The sequence below is a fragment of the Telmatherina bonti genome, assembly GCF_933228915.1.
Source record: "Telmatherina bonti genome assembly, chromosome: 14".
NCBI lineage: Eukaryota > Metazoa > Chordata > Actinopteri > Atheriniformes > Telmatherinidae > Telmatherina > Telmatherina bonti.
In genome coordinates, this window is record NC_136612.1 from 37,145,565 (window position 1) to 37,163,095 (window position 17,531).

General features: G+C 52.2%; 2 protein-coding genes across 2 annotated transcripts; one reads left to right on the forward strand and one right to left on the reverse strand.

Moving 5' to 3' along the window:
- Positions 1-9,593, reverse strand: jmjd6 (jumonji domain containing 6, arginine demethylase and lysine hydroxylase). Its single transcript, XM_079253597.1, has 6 exons — positions 9,181-9,593; positions 6,788-7,176; positions 6,426-6,712; positions 4,667-4,802; positions 1,082-1,220; positions 1-819 (listed from the first exon to the last, which is right to left on the reverse strand). Exons 1-6 carry the CDS (start codon positions 9,307-9,309, stop codon positions 688-690), a joined length of 1,212 nt encoding a protein of 403 aa, XP_079109723.1. The 5' UTR covers positions 9,310-9,593; the 3' UTR covers positions 1-687.
- Positions 9,594-9,765: 172 nt separating this feature from the next.
- Positions 9,766-17,243, forward strand: mettl23 (methyltransferase 23, arginine). Its single transcript, XM_079253599.1, has 5 exons — positions 9,766-9,968; positions 10,316-10,420; positions 11,126-11,363; positions 16,441-16,525; positions 16,607-17,243. Exons 1-5 carry the CDS (start codon positions 9,867-9,869, stop codon positions 16,881-16,883), a joined length of 807 nt encoding a protein of 268 aa, XP_079109725.1. The 5' UTR covers positions 9,766-9,866; the 3' UTR covers positions 16,884-17,243.
- The last annotated feature ends 288 nt before the right edge of the window (positions 17,244-17,531 follow it).

The window sequence follows — 17,531 nt, forward strand, 5'->3', positions numbered from 1 at the left end:
CTGCGGCGGGCGGGACATCTGCAGCGGGCGGGATGTCGGGACGCCTGCAGCGGGGCGGGATGTCGGGACGTCTGCGGCGGGCGGGACGCCTGCGGCGGGCGGGACATCTGCAGCGGGCGGGATGTCGCGTGTCCACATGTGGAGCTACACGGAGACGGGTTTTCATCTATCCATCCCAGAACCACAGATCCAGATGGGGACCTGGAGTCTGACAGCGGTAACCAGACGATGCGTCCCACTTTGCTCCTCTGGAGACGCCGGGACACATGGAACCGTTTTATGTAAACAGGGCTGATGAAGACCTGAAACCAGGAGGAGGGAGACTTCTAAAACCAGGTTCCTGCTGTGAAACTGCAGGTCTGAGCGGAGGAGGAGGATTTACGTCCGCGGGACTTTCAGGAACGCAGCATCAGAAGAAAAGTGTGCAAAGTAGCCGATGACGGCGCCTGAAAACCTGCACTTGGGAAATGAGGCGAGTCCCCGTCAAGCTGGTCCAGTCGTCTCGCGAGGGACAGGTGTGTGATCAGTGTAGGAAAGCACAGTGGTGGCGGGTCTCCAGCAGGTCCACGCCCCGGAGGACGCCCGTCCTTATCTACCCCTCGCCTCTCTGCGGCAGCCATCTTATCTCCAGAGCCCAGCGGGGCCCTCCGTTGGGGTCTGGAGTCCCCAGCGGAGGCCGGGAGGAGGTCACCGGGACGAGCTCCTCTCCTTGCTGACGCAGTCGTCCTGGCTGGTCGTGTCTCCGTTGACGGACGCACCGCAGGTACGGCGCTTCTTCCTGCGGTGAGACATGGCGTCGCCCTCGGAGCCCGACTCCGCCTGCGGCCGAGACAAAAGGACCACGTGAGATCCGAGTCCTGATCCGGGTCCTGCTTTGAGGCAGGGATTCCAACCCGGGTCCCCGCTGTCCTGCAGCTTGTAGAGGTTTCCCTGCTCCAACGCACCTGACTGCACTGTGCAGAGCTGTGAGCTGATTGGCTGAGGGACTCATTGTGAACGTCGTCGGAGCAGGACAACATCTCAAACCTGCAGGACAGCGGTCCTCGCAGAGACTGTAGACACCTGCGTGTCTCATACATACGTCTGAGTTGGAGTTGGATGAGCTGGAGGAAGATGAGGACGAAGAGTCGCTGGAGCTGTCCGAGGCGATGCCGGTGGACTCCTGCAGGTCCACTTTGTCCGCCAGCGCCGCCAGGTCTGGACGCTCCTGCTTCAGGATCCTGAAAGCACAAATCCAGATGCATGTGACACCGCACCTGGGACCGCGCCCCGGAGTCACATGACCTTTTCCCCTTGACCCCTCTTACCTGTTATAAGGCGGCGCCGGTAAAACTGGCTGCGGGGCGGAGTTCTGCTTGGTTCTGCATTATTCTTTTGTCACTAATGTTACACGTCTGTATGTCAAAGCCTGGACGAGCTTGACTCTGAATTTCCCCTCGGGGATGAATAAAGTTCTTCGGTTTAACAGGTCCGACCAGGTGATCTGGACTCTGATCGTCCACCTCAGCCGGACTCAGATATAACGTGAGGTTTGTGGAAAAACCAGCTTCATTTCAATTTCTGGTTTAAATGGTTTGCTTGGCGCCGCCTGCAGGTGCAGGATGAATAAACTCCGAGATTTCTAATCGTTCAATGTGCAACGATTTGTCTGCATGTTTGTCTGAAAGTGGACGGAGGAAGGGACCAGGACCAGGACCAGCAGGAAGATCCAAACTGGATGGCTCCTCAGTACTGAGTCCATGTTGTTACCAGCAGCTGTCTGACAGGAAAGACGCTGATTCTGCACTGATGGGAGAAACCGATGATGACATGAAAGCTTCATCCATCCTCAAATGACGTCATTTTGCTACCGTGGACGCGTTTGAAGACAGTTCGACACATCAGGCTGGCAGAGGTTTCTTCTTGTGGGGCTCCGAGAAATATCGTGGGATTGGTCGGATATTTGAGGGGGGCGTGGTCAACATGGAAAAGGATGAACCGGAAAGTTGCTGCTTCCCCGCCGCCTGAACGACCCTGACCCTGACCCGGCCGCCTGAACGACCCTGACCCTGACCCGGCCGCCTGAACGACCCTGACCCTGACCCGGCCGCCTGAACGACCCTGACCCGGCCGCCTGAACGACCCTGACCCGGCCGCCTGAACGACCCTGACCCGGCCGCCTGAACGACCCTGACCCTGACCCGGCCGCCTGAACGACCCTGACCCGGCAGCGTGAACGACCCTGACCCGGCCGCCTGAACGACCCTGACCCGGCCGCCTGAACGACCCTGACCCGGCAGCGTGAACGACCCTGACCCGGCAGCGTGAACGACCCTGACCCGGCAGCGTGAACGACCCTGACCCGGCCGCGTGAACGACCCTGACCCGGCCGCCTGAACGACCCTGACCCTGACCCGGCCACCTGAACGACCCTGACCCGGCCGCCTGAACGACCCTGACCCTGACCCGGCCGCCTGAACGACCCTGACCCGGCCGCCTGAACGACCCTGACCCTGACCCGGCCGCCTGAACGACCCTGACCCTGACCCGGCCGCCTGAACGACCCTGACCCTGACCCGGACGCCTGAACGACCCTGACCCTGACCCGGACGCCTGAACGACCCTGACCCTGACCCGGCCGCGTGAACGACCCTGACCCGGCCGCGTGAACGACCCTGACCCTGACCTGGCCGCCTGAACGACCCTGACCCGGCCGCCTGAACGACCCTGACCCGGCCGCCTGAACGACCCTGACCCTGACCCGGCCGCCTGAACGACCCTGACCCGGCAGCGTGAACGACCCTGACCCGGCAGCGTGAACGACCCTGACCCGGCAGCGTGAACGACCCTGACCCGGCAGCGTGAACGACCCTGACCCGGCCGCGTGAACGACCCTGACCCGGCCGCGTGAACGACCCTGACCCGGCCGCGTGAACGACCCTGACCCGGCAGCGTGAACGACCCTGACCCGGCAGCGTGAACGACCCTGACCCGGCCGCGTGAACGACCCTGACCCGGCCGCGTGAACGACCCTGACCCGGCAGCGTGAACGACCCTGACCCGGCAGCGTGAACGACCCTGACCCGGCAGCCTGAACGACCCTGACCCGGCCGCCTGAACGACCCTGACCCGGCCGCCTGAACGACCCTGACCCGGCAGCGTGAACGACCCTGACCCGGCCACGTGAACGACCCTGACCCGGCAGCGTGAACGACCCTGACCCGGCAGCGTGAACGACCCTGACCCGGCCGCGTGAACGACCCTGACCCGGCAGCGTGAACGACCCTGACCCGGCAGCGTGAACGACCCTGACCCGGCCACGTGAACGACCCTGACCCGGCAGCGTGAACGACCCTGACCCGGCAGCGTGAACGACCCTGACCCGGCCACGTGAACGACCCTGACCCGGCAGCGTGAACGACCCTGACCCGGCAGCGTGAACGACCCTGACCCGGCCGCGTGAACGACCCTGACCCGGCAGCCTGAACGACCCTGACCCGGCAGCCTGAACGACCCTGACCCGGCCGCGTGAACGACCCTGACCCGGCCGCCTGAACGACCCTGACCCGGCAGCGTGAACGACCCTGACCCGGCCACCTGAACGACCCTGACCCGGCAGCCTGAACGACCCTGACCCGGCCGCGTGAACGACCCTGACCCGGCAGCGTGAACGACCCTGACCCGGCAGCCTGAACGACCCTGACCCGGCAGCCTGAACGACCCTGACCCGGCCGCGTGAACGACCCTGACCCGGCCGCCTGAACGACCCTGACCCGGCAGCGTGAACGACCCTGACCCGGCCACCTGAACGACCCTGACCCGGCCGCGTGAACGACCCTGACCCGGCAGCGTGAACGACCCTGACCCGGCCGCGTGAACGACCCTGACCCGGCAGCGTGAACGACCCTGACCCGGCCGCGTGAACGACCCTGACCCGGCAGCGTGAACGACCCTGACCCGGCAGCGTGAACGACCCTGACCCGGCCGCGTGAACGACCCTGACCCGGCAGCGTGAACGACCCTGACCCGGCCACCTGAACGACCCTGACCCGGCAGCGTGAACGACCCTGACCCGGCCACCTGAACGACCCTGACCCGGCAGCGTGAACGACCCTGACCCGGCCGCGTGAACGACCCTGACCCGGCAGCGTGAACGACCCTGACCCGGCCGCGTGAACGACCCTGACCCGGCAGCGTGAACGACCCTGACCCGGCAGCGTGAACGTGCAGACATGGCCGCCTGCAGCGACCCCTCTCTGCTGCAGACAAAGCTTCATCATGGAGGATGGAACCAGCTTAAGGCGGTTACAGGAACCAACGGCACCAGATGTCCCGCCGATGAGCAGAGGAGGCGATTCCTGGTCCAGAAAGTAAAAGTCCTTCCATGTTTTGGATCTACCTGTACATTTAGAACAGGTGTTTTCACTAACAGGCTCGTTTACCTGGAAAATAAACTCTGCTCATTAAATTCAGCTGGTTCGGTTGGAGCAGCAGCCGGACTGGACTTTTACCTTCTGGACCGGGAACTGCCACCCCTGCTGAACGGACATGGAGTCATGTCAGAACTAAGACGTATTTGGGTAAAGGGCAGCTGTAACTGTGATATTCTGCAGCATGCTGGACGTGTCGGCCATCAGATTCCGGGTCAGCGTGGACCCGTCTCACACCTGGAGGAGCAGGAACTTACCGGTACCACTTCCTGGACAGTTTGGGTCGTCCTCTCACAGTCTTGTGCCAGACGATGGGGAAGTTGGTGGTGCTGGCGAAGTTCTGGGTGACGGCGATGGTGGTGTCCAGGTTGAGCACGACGTGCCACCATCCTCCTGCGGGGAAACGCACAGAAGAGGCCTGTTTGTTTGTTTGTTTGTTTGGGCTGTGAAGGTTTTGCCGTGGAAACACGCGACCTCCTAACAGTTGTGGTTACGTGTTGATGATTCATGTGAGAAATAATCCTAATCTGACCCCAACAGAGCGTTTCCGTGGAGACGGCAGGGTCAAGTCTGTGTTCAGGGTTAGTCGGGTCAGGCGCGGTCTAAATCCTGGAGCGTTAATCTGACCTCGTTGTAGCTGTGTTGGCGTGAGCTGAAAATGGGTCATAGCTGCAGGGCTGGCAGCGTCGCCATGGAAACAACAAACCGCTTACTTCCTGCTTTAAACACCATGTTTACTGCAACATTTACTTTCAGGAGAGACAAACGATACAAATAAAGATCCAGTAAACATGTCTGACTCGTGGAAACCACTTCCAGGAAAGGAAAAGCAAACCTGCGCTCATGGACAACCAGGCGGCGATGGCGTGCCTAGAATCTCTCCCATGTTGTCGCCATTTCCACCTGAAGCCTTGTCTGTTCTCCTTCGGATGTTCCTAAACCCTCTGCAGAGATCCAAGTCTCCCGCTGGACTCCAGTCTGCCCACAGCGGAGGAATCTCTCATGTGAACAGCTGACTGTCTCCTAAACCTGCAGCAGAGACTCGTCCTCCTGTTTTAAGTTTGTGATGTTTGGCCTCCAACACAACTTCAGGTCAGCGTCAGCTTCCAGCTGCTGTAAGTCCCGTCTAATCTTTACGACCAGCTTTCTGCTCAGCCGTTGCTGTTTCCAGACATGGAGGAAGTGGGGGGGGGGCTGATCGAGCTGAAGCCAGCAGAGTGGAGAGTTAAGGAGAGTTTTGGTGCTCCGGCAGCTGATTTTCTAGATGTTAGTTGGAGCAGCAGGTGAAGACAAACCGCCTGCAAGACAAGACTCAGGTCTACAACGACACCAGTCCACAACCCTGCAGGCCTGGAGGTCCAGGACTCAGAATCCTGCCAACTCGTTGCATTTCTTTCATGCTTTGATCGTATCACTAAATCTTTTATCATATTCAGCAGGAATGTAGAAAGGCAGCGTTAGTTTATGGGAGGATGAACTCTGAGGACAAACCACTTCCTGTCTTTTTACTTCAATGGTTCTGATATAATAAATGAGTTGATTTACTATTAATTATGCATCAGATTTTATATTTTAAAACTGTTATTTTAATCAAATTTTAATACTGTTATATTTCAAAATGATGTATAATTTCCCCGAGGATAAATAAAGTATCTTTGATTTGATATTTCTAAATATGATTAATTTATTAAATATGTAATTGTAGTTTCTCATTCTAGTTTTTATACTTTCATTATTTTTCCTGTATTTATTTTTATATAACTGTTATATTTTCTATTATATATTTATTATTTAATTGTAATTTCTTATTTATGACTTTGTCATTTTTTCTTGTATTTATTTCTCTGTTATTATTATTTATATTATTATTTATTTTTATTTTAAAATGTGTTTTCTCTAATTGTTTATTTCATATGTAATTGTTTTTTTTTTTGTTCTGGTCTTGTGTTTACTTTTATAAAAGTGTAAATAAATTTGGACTTTTAAGGACTTAATGAGACGTCCACAAACACTGACCAGGGACGAAGACGGTCTCTCCGGGTCTCTGCAGGATCTCCAGCGGCCTGAACTCGGCGGGCCAGGTGGGCTGCTGTGTGCGGGGGTAGACCACGCTGAACCAGGTGATGGCCTCGTCCTGCTGGTTCCCGCCGTCCTCTCGGGTCACCTTGATCAGCTCTCGCGGCGTGTTGGTGGGGAACAGGCACCACCTCTTGTGGCCCTGGACCAGGGCGTTCCAGGCGCTGGTGCCCAGCGGGTCGATGTGGATGCCGGTACCAGAACGGGCCGGACCCATCACGAACCACCTGAAGAAGCGATAAAGTCTGATTAGAAAGGATGATTTCACGCTGGTGCGAGACGTGAAACCCGAAACACGAGACCTGTATGGCGGTCTGCGCTTCTCTCCGGCAAACTGGAACAGGTCGTCCCTGAAGAACACCGGCACCTCGTAGTCCTCCAGGAGCTTCCTGCGCTTGGCGTGTTCACCGTAGCTGCTGTCGAAGATGTAGAGCGGGCTGTCGTCCTTGGTGGACTCCAGGTACTCCACGTAGTATTTCATCTTCATCTTCACAGAGTAGCCGTCGTTGTCCTCGCCACACTTGAACTTCTGGTTGCGGTACTTCCGCTTGAGGCGCTCCAGGGTCCATTTCTCTCTGGCGGGCCAGCTCTCCTGGCAGTTGAGCAGGACGACGGGTTTGTAGGGCCGCTCAAAGCGCTGGATGAACTCATCAGGGCTGAGATGGAGGGTGTCCACACGCTCCACGTTGTCCTGCAACATTTATTACAGGATTTACTTTCATTTGTAAGATAACTTCCATCACATTCATGACTGTCTGTTTAAACCCAACACGCCACAAAGACGGCTCCTTTAACCGGTCTAGTAACCCGGGTCCATCTACAACACACAGAAACCACCACAACCATCCTTCAAGTCTTCATCCCAGACTTTGTTTTAATCTTCTAAACGGGTCTAATGGGAGGGGCGGGTCCTCACCAGAACCCAGACCTGACCATTACTGAAGCAGGGTGGGATCATCTGGATAAAGAACAGAACAAATGTTAAAAAAAAAAAAAAAATACAGAGAATAGTTTTGGAAAGTCTTTCAAGGATCCTGGAAACTGTTCCTGGAGACCATGTTGGGGATTGATGACAACTAGTTTGGATATTATTAAATCACATGTCCAAAGAACATTATTAATATCCAATACAATTTATTAATTAAAACATGACTTACTAGTAACCAGTGGGAGCAACTGGGAACCAATAACTGGACTATGGTATCAGTCTGAAGGGCGTAAATGATATCAGAAAATGAAGAGCCTTCACAACCAGCAGGTTTCTGTTTCTCTAACTGGTTCAGACTGGGATGAAGAATAAAATATTTACGGAAGCATTATAGTGCACAAATGTTCACCTTAAAGTTTTTAATTATTATATTTAGACTGAAATATTTAAATTTCCTTTAAACCTAAACACCTTTATAGCAACTGCATGTGATCAGATGGTAACTAGATTTATACTGCAGGAAATGCCATGTGATACAACCCCAAGCCAGAAGAGGTTAGGAGGGTATGGAGAATTTTATTCCACTAACTTTCCATGACTTTATTTTAGATAAAATGAACTAACATTTAGGGTTTTGTCTCATGTACATCCAGTGTTGACCGCGTCATGGCTCGTCCCAGCCACGAGCCCAGACATGTTCACACCTCTGGACCGGTTACATAAATGCCGGTTCACAAAATCCTCCCCAACATGGAATGCCTTCAAACATGAACTATTTTACAAAAGCTAAAAATCTATCAAAAAATGCCCAAGCTACCAATCTTTATTCTCTTATTGATAAATCTGATCTAAATTAACTCCTTACCCCTTACAAACTTTTCATTTTATTATTATTATTTTTTTTTTAATCTTTCACACATGAAACTTTTTAAAACAAATCTTCAGATCTTCTCTAAACTATGTTCACACAGAATTTTATTTTGTGAAAAGGTTCAATTGTGACTTTTTTTGTTTACACATCACTTGGTTCCAAAGAAAAAAATCTCAAAAGACACTTAAGAATTGTGATTTACAAAGATTTGATATATTTTATTGAATATAAATTAGTTATTTACTTTCTATCCGTTCACAGTAAAAATCTAAATGAATAAATAAAAAACAAAAAACAAAAACAAAAAAAACAAAAAAAAAAAAAAACCCAACACCTCTGGACAGGTAAACATGTGGCTTCGTTTCCGCTCAGCAAAGTTTGAAGTAACATTTGAAGCTTCTGATTACATATTTTAGACCAAATCTCCATTACAAGAAACGTTTTTAAACCTCTTCCCAGCTCATTACTGACCCATCCCAACTTTCTCTCACTGTGTTGCAGGTAAAATGACGTGACAATGAATAAGATCGGTTCATACTGTCAAATAAAACCAAAATAACATTGTATGAAAGTGAAAAAGAGTTTAGATTAAACCCTTTTTCCCGGGATGTCCCGGGAAACGGTGTGTTTCGTAACACCGGCACCTACATGGTCTACGTGACAAGCTGCACTCCTGCCGAGCGGCGGATAGCCGATGTTAGCTTAGCGTCGATAGCCGCTGTTAGCTTAGCGTCGAAAGCCGCCGTTAGCGTAGCGTCGACAGCCGTCGTTAGCGTAGCGTCGGTAGCCGCCGTTAGCTTAGTTTCGATATCCACTGTTAGTTTAGTTCGATAGCCCCTCTTAGCTTAGCTTCGATAGCCGCTATTAGCTTAGCTTTAAGCTTCATTGACAATTACCTTGACGGTGCGGGGTGACACGTCAAAATGCTCATGATAACCGTGCTTCGTCCAGTCTAATGAGTCCTTCAGCTCCGGCCTTGCGCTCCGTTTTGCTTCTTTAATCCTCTTCTTGCTTTTATGGTTCATTCCTCCTGATTGTTGTCGCTGCTCAGCTAGCTACCAAGCTAAGCCGGGGCTCCCGTAGAAACACATTCACAAGCCTGTTCTCACACCAGGCTAGCTACACTGTACGTGAACCCTCAGAGTTAAGTGTCTGTTAAAACCAAACGCTGTGTGATGTGTTGAAAACCTCCAGTTTACAGCTGGAAATGTTTTAAAACCTGCCCGCGATGTGAACTTTGGTAGAAAGTTACAGCAGAGGTAGCTAACCTAGCTGACAGCGCTACACACAATGCAATTGATTACCTAATTACTGCCCGCCTCTAATGAAAGCTGGCAACTGATTGGTTAAAGTGGCTTCACAACGAACTCGTTGATTGGTCACATTACGGACTGACGCTTCCCGCCCGTTGATTTCATTGGCTTGTTAGATGTACACTTCCTGTGTTTTGGTCAACGCGGAAGAAGAAAAAAAACGTTGTTAGCAATAAACTCAATATTATGAAAGCAATGTCTGAACTTAGACCATCTATCTAAAAAATTAGCATAGTCTTAAAGTTGTAATGTGATTATGTAGTTTTAAAATGGAGCATAGTGGGAACGAAGCAGCGAACATAGCTTATAAAGTTTTCACGTTTGATGACAAGAAAAGCAAAGGAGAGACACTTTCTGTCTCCATACCTGAGGTCTGTTTGTGTCCATAAACTCATTATTATGAATATTAAGCTGTTGCTTTTACATGAATGAATATCCTGTGTAAGAGTTGCTATGTTGTGCTGTCATAGAAAAAAAAAGATTATAAAAAAACAAAATAATAAAAAAATGTAATTAGTGTCATCTAATGTGTACCAATAAATGAAGACATGAAAATATATAAATTTAGAGAAACTGGCGATCATAAACATCTACTATTTCCTTTTATTTTGATGAGGTTTTTGTGTAAATGCGTTTAAAACATAAAGCAGCAGCTGAACTGGGTGTTGCCATGTGGTTTGTTGCTTCCTGGTGAATCTGATGGTGGACCTCTGTTCAGGTTCTGGACCCACAGTACGGGATGTATGTGTGGCCGTGTGCGGTGGTTCTGGCGCAGTATGTGTGGGCACACAGAGATGATCTGAAAGGCAAAACGGTGCTGGAGGTGAGTCCCAGGACACTCAGGAGTTTTATTCTGTCACTTATCATGTAAAAAACAGGTCATGTGCAGCTCATAACATTAGATTTACATTTTATCTGACTCTTACTGTGGAGGGATGAGACTAGTTTCCATGGTAACACATTTCCACATCACTTCCAGCATGATGGGAGTCTGAGCGAAAGAGTTATTCAGAATTTAATCATTGTAGGATGAAGATAAAATTCATAAAATCACTTTATTTTGAAACTGCAAACATCACTCCGTCTAATATAAGCTTAGTCAATACTGAGTCTTATCAGACAGATGCGACTACAGGACTACCACAAGACTACCTGATCCAAGATGCCAACACAGTGTTCGGACCAGCCCAGTAAAGGGCAGCCGTCCACCGTGCTAAAGCAGAACCAAGTCTAACAGTAATAAGACACATAATCAGAGTCTTTGATGAAACCAGTTTTTTTTCAGGAGGAACATCCTCAGTAATCCTCACTTCCTTTAATTTCATCTCTGGAAATGGTTTCATCTACAGCTGGTTTTATATAATACAGCAGTGTCGTATATACCTCCCTCACTTTGTGTCCTCCGTGTCTGGGAAGAGTCTACACATGCAAACTCCTGGACTGTTTTTGTAGAAGAGCGTTAACCACCCTCTGTCCTCTGCTGTGTGAGACATGTACTGTAAAGCTGGTGAATCCTGTCTGTCCTCAGCTGGGTGCAGGTGTGAGTCTGCCTGGTGTGGTGGCGGCGCGTTGCGGTGCCGACGTCATCCTGTCCGACGCTTCAGACAAACCGCTGTGTCTGCAGAACTGCAGGCGGAGCTGCGAGGCCAACGGCCTGCAGGGTGTCTCCGTGTTGGGCCTCAGCTGGGGGGAAGTTTCACCGGAACTTCTGATGCTTCCCAAACTAGACGTCATCCTGGGCTCGGACGTCTTCTACGATCCCGAAGGTCGCAGGGAGTTTGAACAAACATCCATCTTCATCCAGATTTATTTCATTCTCACATACAATGGTTTGATGGATCTAGGACGTTTGTAGGATGGATGGATGATGGATTGATGTAGGATAGATGTAGTATGGATGTGGGATGGATGCATGTAGGATGGATGGATGGATGCAGGATGGATGCAGGATGAATGATGGATTGATGCAGGATGGATGATGGATGGATGCAGGATGGATGCAGGATGAATGATGGATGGATGCAGGATGGATGATGGATGGATGCAGGACGGATGCAGGATGATGCAGGACAGATGCAGGATGGATGCAGGATGGATGATGGATGGATGCAGGATGGATGCAGGACGGATGATGGATGGATGCAGGACGGATGCAAGATGGATGCAGGACGGATGTAGGATGGATGCAGGAAGGATGAAGGATGCAGGATGGATGCAGGACGGATGCAGGATGGATGCAGGACGGATGTAGGATGGATGCAGGAAGGATGAAGGATGCAGGATGGATGCAGGATGAATGATGGATGGATGCAGGATGGATAATGGATGATGCAGGACAGATGCAGGATGGATGCAGGATGGATGATGAAGGATGCAGGATGGATGCAGGACGGATGCAGGATGGATGATGGATGGATGCAGGATGGATTCAGGACAGATGCAGGATGGATGATGGATGCAGGATGGATGCAAGATGGATGCAGGACAGATGCAGGATGGATGATGGATGCAGGATGGATGCAAGATGGATGCAAGATGGATGCAGGACAGATGCAGGATGGATGCAAGATGGATGCAGGACAGATGCAGGATGGATGCAAGATGGATGTAGGATGGATGTAGGACGGATGCAGGACGGATGCAGGATGGATGTAGGATGGATGCAGGACGGATGCAGGATGGATGCAGGACGGATGCAGGACGGATGCAGGATGGATGCAGGATGGATGTAGGATGGATGCAGGACAGATGTAGGATGGATGATGGATGAATGCAGGATGGATGCAGGATCGATGATGGATGCAGGATGGATGCAGGATGGATGCAGGACGGATGCAGGACGGATGCAGGATGGATGCAGGACGGATGCAAGACGGATGCAGGATAAATGCAGGATGGATGCAGGATGGATGGATGACGGATGCAGGATGGATGCAGGATGCAGGATGGATGGATGACGGATGCAGGATGGATGCAGGATGGATGGATGACAGATGCAGGATGGATGCAGGATGGATGCAGGATGAATGATGGATGCAGGATGGATGATGGATGCAGGATGGATGCTAGATGGATGCAGGACAGATGCAGGATGGATGATGGATGCAGGATGGATGCAAGATGGATGCAAGATGGATGCAGGACAGATGCAGGATGGATGCAAGATGGATGTAGGATGGATGTAGGACGGATGCAGGACGGATGCAGGATGGATGCAGGATGGATGTAGGATGGATGTAGGACGGATGCAGGATGGATGCAGGACGGATGCAGGATGGATGCAGGATGGATGTAGGATGGATGCAGGACAGATGTAGGATGGATGATGGATGAATGCAGGATGGATGCAGGATCGATGATGGATGCAGGATGGATGCAGGACGGATGCAGGACGGATGCAGGATGGATGCAGGACGGATGCAAGACGGATGCAGGATGGATGGATGACGGATGCAGGATGGATGCAGGATGGATGGATGACAGATGCAGGATGGATGCAGGATGCAGGATGGATGCAGGATGCAGGATGGATGCAGGATGGAATCAGGATGCAGGATGGATGCAGGATGGATGCAGGATGGATGGATGACGGATGCAGGATGGATGCAGGATGCAGGATGGATGCAGGATGGATGGATGCAGGATGGATGCAGGATGCAGGATGGATGCAGGATGGATGCAGGATGGATGGATGACGGATGCAGGATGGATGCAGGATGCAGGATGGATGCAGGACGGATGCAGGATGGATGCAGGATGCAGGACGGATGCAGGATGGATGGATGACGGATGCAGGATGGATGCAGGATGGATGCAGGATGGATGACGGATGCAGGATGGATGCAGGATGGATGCAGGATGCAGGATGGATGCAGGATGGATGACGGATGCAGGATGGATGCAGGATGGATGCAGGACGGATGCAGGATGGATGCAGGATGGATGCAGGATGCAGGACGAATGCAGGATGGATGCAGGATGGATGGATGACGGATGCAGGACGGATGCAGGATGCAGGATGGATGCAGGATGGAGGATGGATGCAGGACGGATGCAGGATGGATGCAGGATGGATGCAGGATGCAGGATGGATGCAGGATGGATGCAGGATGGATGGATGACAGATGCAGGACGGATGCAGGATGCAGGATGGATGCAGGATGGAGGATGGATGCAGGACGGATGCAGGACGGATGCAGGACGGATGCAGGATGGATGCAGGATGCAGGATGGATGCAGGACGGATGCAGGATGGATGCAGGATGCAGGACGGATGCAGGATGGATGCAGGATGGATGCAGGACGGATGCAGGATGGATGCAGGATGCAGGACGGATGCAGGATGGATGCAGGATGCAGGACGGATGCAGGATGCAGGATGGATGCAGGATGGAGGATGGATGCAGGACGGATGCAGGATGGATGCAGGATGGATGCAGGACGGATGCAGGATGGATGCAGGACGGATGCAGGATGCAGGATGGATGCAGGACGGATGCAGGATGGATGCAGCATGGATGCAGGACGGATGCAGGATGGATGCAGGATGGATGCAGGACGGATGCAGGATGGATGCAGGATGCAGGATGGATGCAGGATGCAGGACGGATGCAGGATGGATGCAGGACGGATGACGGATGCAGGACGGATGCAGGATGCAGGACGGATGCAGGACGGATGCAGGATGCAGGACGGATGCAGGATGGATGCAGGATGGATGCAGGATGGATGCAGGACGGATGCAGGATGCAGGATGGATGCAGGATGGATGCAGGATGCAGGACGGATGCAGGATGCAGGATGGATGCAGGACGGATGCAGGATGCAGGATGGATGCAGGATGCAGGATGGATGCAGGACGGATGCAGGATGCAGGACGGATGCAGGATGCAGGATGGATGCAGGATGGATGCAGGATGCAGGATGGATGCAGGATGCAGGATGGATGCAGGATGGATGCAGGATGCAGGATGGATGGATGACGGATGCAGGACGGATGCAGGATGGATGACGGATGCAGGATGGATGCAGGATGCAGGATGGATGGATGCAGGATGCAGGACGGATGCAGGACGGATGCAGGATGGATGGATGACGGATGCAGGACGGATGCAGGATGCAGGACGGATGCAGGACGGATGCAGGATGCAGGACGGATGCAGGACGGATGCAGGATGCAGGATGCAGGATGGATGGATGCAGGATGCAGGACGGATGCAGGACGGATGCAGGATGCAGGATGGATGGATGCAGGATGGATGCAGGATGGATGGATGCAGGATGGATGGATGCAGGATGGATGCAGGATGGATGGATGCAGGATGGATGCAGGATGGATGCAGGATGGATGACGGATGCAGGATGGATGCAGGATGCAGGATGGATGGATGCAGGATGCAGGACGGATGCAGGATGCAGGACGGATGCAGGACGGATGCAGGATGCAGGACGGATGCAGGATGCAGGATGGATGCAGGATGCAGGATGGATGGATGCAGGATGCAGGACGGATGCAGGACGGATGCAGGATGGATGACGGATGCAGGATGGATGCAGGATGCAGGATGGATGGATGCAGGATGCAGGACGGATGCAGGACGGATGCAGGATGCAGGACGGATGCAGGATGCAGGATGGATGCAGGATGCAGGACGGATGCAGGACGGATGCAGGATGCAGGACGGATGCAGGATGGATGCAGGATGCAGGATGGATGCAGGACGGATGCAGGATGGATGCAGGATGCAGGACGGATGCAGGATGCAGGATGGATGACGGATGCAGGATGGATGCAGGACGGATGCAGGATGGATGCAGGATGGATGCAGGATGCAGGACGGATGCAGGATGGATGCAGGATGCAGGACGGATGGATGCAGGACGGATGCAGGATGCAGGATGGATGCAGGATGGATGCAGGATGCAGGATGGATGCAGGATGCAGGACGGATGCAGGACGGATGCAGGATGGATGCAGGATGCAGGATGGATGCAGGATGCAGGATGGATGCAGGATGGATGCAGGATGCAGGATGGATGCAGGATGCAGGACGGATGCAGGATGGATGCAGGATGGATGCAGGATGGATGCAGGATGGATGCAGGATGGATGCAGGATGCAGGACGGATGCAGGATGCAGGACGGATGGATGCAGGATGGATGCAGGATGCTGGATGGATGCAGGATGGATGCAGGATGCAGGATGGATGCAGGATGGATGCAGGATGGATGCAGGATGCAGGACGGATGGATGCAGGATGGATGCAGGATGCTGGATGGATGCAGGATGGATGCAGGATGCAGGATGGATGCAGGATGGATGCAGGATGGATGCAGGATGCAGGACGGATGCAGGATGCAGGACGGATGCAGGATGGATGGATGGATGCAGGATGGATGCAGGATGCAGGATGGATGCAGGATGGATGCAGGATGGATGCAGGATGCAGGACGGATGCAGGATGCAGGACGGATGCAGGATGCAGGATGGATGCAGGATGGATGCAGGACGGATGCAGGATGGATGCAGGATGCAGGATGGATGCAGGATGGATGCAGGATGGATGCAGGATGCAGGACGGATGCAGGATGCAGGACGGATGCAGGATGGATGCAGGATGGATGCAGGATGGATGCAGGATGCAGGATGCAGGACGGATGCAGGATGGATGCAGGATGGATGCAGGATGGATGCAGGATGCAGGACGGATGCAGGATGCAGGACGGTGGACTTCCTGTGTGAAGGACTCGTCCCGGTGACGTTTCGGCTCCAGACAGACGTGTCTCTCCGTCTTCAACCTGTTCATGTTGCCGTGACGCTGAGCAGATCTTACCTGTTTCAGACTTTGAGGACGTCCTGGTGACGTTTGTCTCCCTGCTGAGGAAAAACCCGCGTGTCCAGTTCTGGACCACGTACCAGCTGAGAAGGTCTCTGCTCTGTGGAAACACAACCTGCCTGCTCTGGTGTTTCTGTCTGATCATGGTTTCTCCATCTCACCTCTTTTCCAGTTCCGACTGGTCCATCCAGATGCTGCTCCACAAATGGAAACTGAACTGTGTCCAGGTCCCGCTGGACCACTTTGACGCTGACGAATCTGAGCTGGCTGGGTCGGCTCTTCCAGGCCGCCACAGCATCCAGATGATGATCATCAGCAAGAAGACGGAGGAAGTCCAGGAAGGACCTGATTACCCTGCTGTAGGACCTCCTGCATCATCTGGAGACCTGCAGGTGGAGTCTGGAATGTGTGTTTCCGCCTGTGGCCAGCAGAGGGCAGCGTTGCTCTGACTGAACAGATCCAGGTCTGTTGGGTTCCTATTGACGGTGGAACCACAGACCAGTCCTTCAGCCAAAGGGAGCTTGTTTTTGTTGAAATGATGAGAAGATCTTTCTGGTTTCATTCTGTTATCATTTGCAGGATCTGCTCTGATATTCAGACTCTCCTCTCGTTGTGTGACTGAAGGGTTTTATATGATCGTTATAACACATGGAAACAAGAAAAACTGCTGCAGTCCAGGAACTGGAAACAGATTTTTCATGTGCAAAAGAAAAAAATGTACTAATTCACAAGTTTGAATCTTTATTTGGATTAAATCTTTAAGTTGTTGATGTTCCTTTTCTTTCCTAGAAAACCTGTTTTACTAATAAACCTTCTGTATTAAGAGCCTTTATTATTATGTTTCTGTTCACATCTGATCAGTTTTTATGACTTTAAGGGGGCATTGACACCACAACAGTCCAGAGATCTCGGTCTGATTCGGCGGATTTCCCACCTTCTTTTGGTTTGTGTTTCAACTGGACTCAACTGAATCGGACCAAACCTGCTGGACAACGAGACATAGTTAAAACAGCTGCTCACCACGGGGCGAAACACACATACACACACACACACACTACCCACACACTGACAGTCTAACAGGTAGAAATCACAGATTA

What these genes read in the sequence shown, in the direction of transcription:
- jmjd6 (XM_079253597.1), bottom strand. Translation starts at nt 9,309, where the DNA reads ATGAACCATAAAAGCAAGAAGAGGATTAAAGAAGCAAAACGGAGCGCA. An exon ending in TGTCACCCCGCACCGTCAAG is followed by an intron (nt 7,177 to 9,180) that starts GTAATTGTCAAT and finishes TAAATGTTGCAG; the next exon opens with GACAACGTGGAGCGTGTGGA. An exon ending in AGAGACCGTCTTCGTCCCTG is followed by an intron (nt 4,803 to 6,425) that starts GTCAGTGTTTGT and finishes GTTTCCCCGCAG; the next exon opens with GAGGATGGTGGCACGTCGTG.
- mettl23 (XM_079253599.1), top strand. Translation starts at nt 9,867, where the DNA reads ATGGAGCATAGTGGGAACGAAGCAGCGAACATAGCTTATAAAGTTTTC. An exon ending in TTTCTGTCTCCATACCTGAG is followed by an intron (nt 9,969 to 10,315) that starts GTCTGTTTGTGT and finishes ACCTCTGTTCAG; the next exon opens with GTTCTGGACCCACAGTACGG. An exon ending in ACCACGTACCAGCTGAGAAG is followed by an intron (nt 16,526 to 16,606) that starts GTCTCTGCTCTG and finishes CCTCTTTTCCAG; the next exon opens with TTCCGACTGGTCCATCCAGA.